Source organism: Cariama cristata, unplaced genomic scaffold (genome assembly GCF_000690535.1).
Source record: "Cariama cristata isolate BGI_N322 unplaced genomic scaffold, ASM69053v1 scaffold42774, whole genome shotgun sequence".
Lineage (NCBI taxonomy): Eukaryota > Metazoa > Chordata > Aves > Cariamiformes > Cariamidae > Cariama > Cariama cristata.
The window spans coordinates 16,783-22,042 of record NW_009612038.1 but is presented as its reverse complement, the minus strand read 5'-3'; the positions used below and the strand labels follow the sequence as shown (position 1 = coordinate 22,042).

General features: G+C 53.9%; 1 protein-coding gene across 1 annotated transcript in view; it reads right to left on the bottom strand.

Moving 5' to 3' along the window:
- CDK18 (cyclin-dependent kinase 18) overlaps positions 1-1,267 on the bottom strand; it is a 13,790-nt gene extending 12,523 nt beyond the window's left edge. The window contains exon 1 of the mRNA XM_009698451.1: positions 1,144-1,267. Coding sequence (XP_009696753.1) covers positions 1,144-1,267 — 124 coding nt within the window. The remainder of the gene's footprint in view (positions 1-1,143) is intronic.
- Positions 1,268-5,260: the final 3,993 nt, after the last annotated feature.

The following is a 5,260-nucleotide window of genomic DNA, read 5'->3' as shown; positions in this document are numbered from 1 at the left end:
GTTCAGGGCAGCCTGGGTGTCTGGAGGGATGAAGAAGAGCATCAGGAGTAGCAGGAGTGAGGAAAACCAGCCCTAAATTAGGTTACCACATCTCTTCTTTCAAGCAGGTTAGCTGGCAGAGAGACGATCCCTCCCTGATGGGGCAGATGAGAGTGCCAGGCAATTACATCATGGCCTCAGCCCCTGCTTGCAGCAAAAGTTTCTAGCAATTGTGGCTGCAGGGTGAGAGGAAAAAGAGCTTGAACGTGACCTGAGTGGAGCTGAGGGCACCAACACATGAACAGGCTGGCCTGTGGCAAAGCGAGTTGTTTTAGTAGGAGGCAGCAGCAAACACACGACGTGATCACCAGGAGAGGCTCAGCTTTGCACCCACAGCAACAAATTTACCCCTAGATGAATCAAGTCTAAATTTATCAGGTTTCCAAAAGCTTGCTTGTCAGCGGCTCTGCCTGCTTGTCCATGCACAGCTGCCTTGGCGTGATCTGCTCCCAGTTCATGCCTTGGGCATTGCCTCTCCGTTGACATGCCCACAGCCAGACAGCAGAGCCTGCCCCAGCCTGCAGTGAGGCGGCTGCTCTGTTTGCAGAAGGGATGTGCCCCGTTCAGCTCCCGAGGAGGTGTTAACCCTAAGCCTCCCTGCTCCCTAGGACCTTCAGAACTGCACCCCTGGAGAAGGCTGTGGGTCCAGCACGGCTGGAAAGGATGGTTCAGCCAGCGCGAGATGCTCCCCTGAACAGAGAGCGCAGCCCCTTTGGCTTGGTGGAAGTGGCAAGCTGTAGCCCTGGGGAGGGCTCAAGCACCACTCTCACTTTTGGGCAGGCAGGAGATCTCACGCTTTCCCACCCTCTACCTTAACCACAGATGTGTCACTCCTCTCTCTTTTGTGCAAATACCTTTCCCTCCTATAAGGCTTTCCTTATGCAAGTATAAATCTCTCTTCAGATAAGATTTAATGACAAGGTGTTATTCATCCTGCTGGATAGATGGGGAAAGCAACACAGACAAAGGGGCAGTAACTTTCCACATGTCAACACACCCAGAGAAAGGCCGGAGGGGCTGGAGTGGAGATGCTTGCTGGCAGCACTGACCCCAGATGCTCCTGACCAGCCTCAGCACGGTGGCAGGGGCCCAGGGGCTCCTTACCTTCATTCCTCCGGTTGTTGAGCTGGTTGAACTGCTCCGTGAACTCTGTCAGTGACTCCTCGATGGTCTCTGTTCGTGGAACCGAGAGTGAAAACCTCCGCTTGAAGTTTTTCATCTTGTTCATTTTACCTTGTGCTGCGAGGGATGGCAGAGCCCTGTGGGGAAGGGGAGAGAGCAGGCTGAGAGGGTTGGACGATGCACGGGACAGCCCCGCAGCCTCCCGGCTCCTGCTCTTTGGGGCTGGCAGCACTCTGACCCGAATTTCCCCGGCTGGGGATCTGCAGGGGTCCCCAGGGACATCCTCTTCTCCGAGGCACCGCTGCTGTGCCAGAGCAAAAGAGGAGCCACATGGGCACCAGGGGAATCAGGTTCCTCACGTCTTTAAGAGCCGACTGTGGTCAAGAGGTACAAGGGGCTTTTTCTGAGCTAGTTATCAGAGATGAGCCCAGGGCAGGGCTGTGCACACTGAATCATGAGTACCAATACAGGCTGCGCCTTACAGCATCCTTGGAAAGTCCAGGAAGTCCTGGAACAGGGAAAAGCAGGGTAGAAAGAGAAGGAAAACAAGAAAGAGTAAACAGTGATGGAAAGGATTCAATACCACACTCCTCCCTGTACAAGGAGGCACCTCTCCCCTGGCAATTTGGTCTCTACTTTGCCCTTGCAAGAAAGACTTCCCAAGCCAGCAGCAAAATACTGAGTGGAGCCAGTACCGGCCAGGGGGAGCCCCGAGAGTCACAGCAAGGGGAGATGCTTTGAGCTCATGGCTTGCTCACAAACTCTTGAATGACTCATCCTGTACAGGCATTAGAATCGCCTTAGCCAGGGATCTGATTAAAGCAATAAAACCCTTAAACGAAGAAAACCCTTAAGGGGCACATGGCAAAGCGTGCTGAGTCTGAGCAGCCACACGAGCAGGCTGAGGGAGCTCGCTCTGGGCGTCTCGGAGCCACACACCCCTTTGCCTTTCCTACTTTGGCTCTTGCCAGGCCTGTCTGTAGCTCAGCAGCACAGACGGGACAGGGCTGAAAGGGCTGTCTGTGCATGGTTTGGTCTTTAGCACCAAGGTGTTATTCCTCCTGCTGAGCACAGATCTAGCAAACAGCCAACACTCTCTGCTCCGTGGACCTGCAGATATCAGCGTCTCACCCCCAACTAGCCACAGCTCTGCCCTTTCCAGTTCCAGGCCTGAGGAGGTTTGGGTCTGTCCCTCTCCCCTTCCCAATCTGACGAGCGCAGGGCTGCTCCTCCATCAACCTTTATCATCTCAACCCTCTAACCTATCTGGCAGGGGATTTTCCATTAACAGCACTGGACCCCTTTAACGCCACCCACACCCACCAACCCAAGGCAGGATCTTCAGGGGGAAATCACCTCTCGGTACCAAACAGGCATCAAAAGCTACACAGAGTGGATCTTTCCTGCACTGACACACGCATCCTGCGACTTCTCCCGCACCCCTGGAGCAGGTCGGCCCCCTTACTCCTGGGTGTCCCTGTCACAGCCCAGCAGCCCCCTTCCCTGGCTCTCCCCACTCCCTCCCAGCCCCCTCTGGGGCTTATCAGGACAAACAAACGGTGATCACATTCCAGACTGATGCGATCAGACACAGCATCCGGGAGCTAATGCATCGCGTCGCCAGGGCAACCGGAACACTTGGGTTGACATGCCTGCATCTGAAAGCTTAAAAGATTATCTGTCAGCAATATAAACACTCCGTTTGGGTGTCTGCCATGCTCTGCTGTGAGGCATGGCACCCTGCTGTGGGTGCAATGCCTGAAGATCCCTGGGATTCACCTGAATCCTGGGGACTGGCACCCCTCAGCCATCCCCAGTCATCTCCCACCTTTAATACTGCAAAAACCTAAAGCTGAAGGCTCGCCAGCAATGCTTGTGTACCTGGCATCAGGACTGGGGTATTTGGCTGGGGGTGGGAAGGGAGGCTGGAGGCTGCTTTGAGTTGCAAAGCGAGGCAGGAGGATGCTAGACACATCCACTTCAGGCTTCAGACATTTAAATGTTTTCCCAGCACTACAGAAACATGCTTTGACAACAAAGATGCTGGCACGAGTGAATGCTGCATTAACAAAGTCTCCATGCCGGTGCCCTCCTCATGGCCAAGAATAAAGTCTCCAAGCAATGCTGTTCCTTCTGAAGGGACGGCAAAGCTTCACACTTGCTTTGGAGACCATTTTCCCAGCCCACAGCTCTGACCTAGCTCCCTACCTTGCAAGCTAAGCAAGTTTTAACCGAGGCACTGCTGGCGTGCAGAAATGCCGCTAGTGTTGCAGGTAGCCACGGAACTAAACCGACCCGAGGTGTTTTGCTCCAGCTGTGCATGCTGACACTGCCAAAGTGGCACCAGTAAAAGCTACAGAGCCTCCTGCGCTAGGCACTGTTTTACTCCCAAACAGGAAACAGGAGCTCAGGGGAAACCCGTGATGCTCCCAGCAGGTAAATCAGATGCTCAAACAAAAGACAATCTTTCCACATTAATGTTCAGATAAGCCCCAGTGATTATTCTTTCAAATGAGAGCATAAGCAAGTTTCCACACATCTCCGGTGAAGGTAACACTAATGAACCACACTCTGGGAGCATCCTGAGCGACGCTTGGACATGTCCCTAACACAGCAAGTGTAAGGACACACTAACAGCAGCAAGTGCTGTGATTACCTGACTTCAAATCCACCTGAAGATACCAGGCTGCCTTCACCAGAAACTGGCAGGGAAGAGAAAGAGTTGCACGAGATTGCCCCTTGCCAGTCCCCAAGATGCTTAAATCACAGCTCGGAGAGGAAAGCTCTGTGTTTCAAGAGAGATTTAGCAATGCTGCACACCCCCAACAGTGGGTGAAAGAAGCGTATCCAGCTCCTGGGTAACACACTTGCAGGACCGAGGAGGACAGATCCCAACTCTGAGCACCATCCCCTTTTCCGCCTTTTTGGAAAGGGCCCCCTGCCTGGGACTGGGAGGGATGGGGCTGGAGGGCTGCGGACTGCTGCAGCGCTGCCCAAAGGACAGCAGTCACCCCGCGGCGCTGGGGACAAAGTCCCACCCTGGCAGGGAGTGGCATGGGATGGTCAAGACCCCAAGCCACACTGCAGGACCAGAAGGTCACAGGAAGGTGCTCAGCATGAGCTGCTGAGCAATTCCTGCTCTGACAGTCCCCCACCAAACCAATCCATACCAGAAGGACCCTTGACTCCAGGACCGGGAAAGATACAGGGAACATAAAAGATACTCCAGGTGAATGAGGAAGCGGATGAGGGGAAGGGGTCTTTCCATCTCCCTCCCTCTCCACTCACCCTCCTCAAAACAGTGCAAACGGTTTAGAAGGCAAACAGCTTCACACTGACAAAAATTTGTGCTCCACAAATTGCGGTCCAAATCCTTCCCCTCCTTGCTACCTACGGGAGTGCCAGCAGCTACAGGCTGCTAAATATAAACCTCTCGGAGAGGAAGTGGGGTAGGGGTAAAAATAGCACCGACAACGCTAACTGCCTCTGCTGCTATGCACAAGCCTGCCCCGTACTCATTATCCTTACGGCTCTGTGCAACTGTGGCTGTTTTTTCCAGCTAGACCTGGCCCTACTTGGCGTCTGGTGATGGAGTTCACATTAAAGGATTTGGCAGCCTGGAATTTATGGGACTATTCTTGTTCTCAGCCCCTCACTCCTCCCAGAGAGGAATGTGTCCTGCCCCGAGTGGCTATTTGGATCCAGGTGCCCTAAAGCTGGGATTTGCTCCCCTCCCGCAGCCTGCATGCTAGAAGGCTGCAGCACATCGCATGGGGCAGGTAGTGCAGGGTCCCCGGTGGGCATCCCTCCCCGCACACTGCCCTGGGCAGCGCCCCGGGGTGCGAGGGGCTTCGTCCACCCTCCAGCTGCGTTTCTTCTGAGAGAGGGCATCCCCTTTTACAGCTCAATGGAGCAGCCCAGCCCTCTCTCCCAGCCCAGATTTCAAAGGAAGAATTGCTAGTGACTGCCTCTTGTTTTCCACCATGTTTAGTGTACTAAAGGAAGTGGAGACATTATTGACTTTCTGAGAGAAAGTGACACTTGCTAAGCAAAGCAATGACATCACTTGTTTTACAGCCTGAAGGATCTCGAAGAGAAT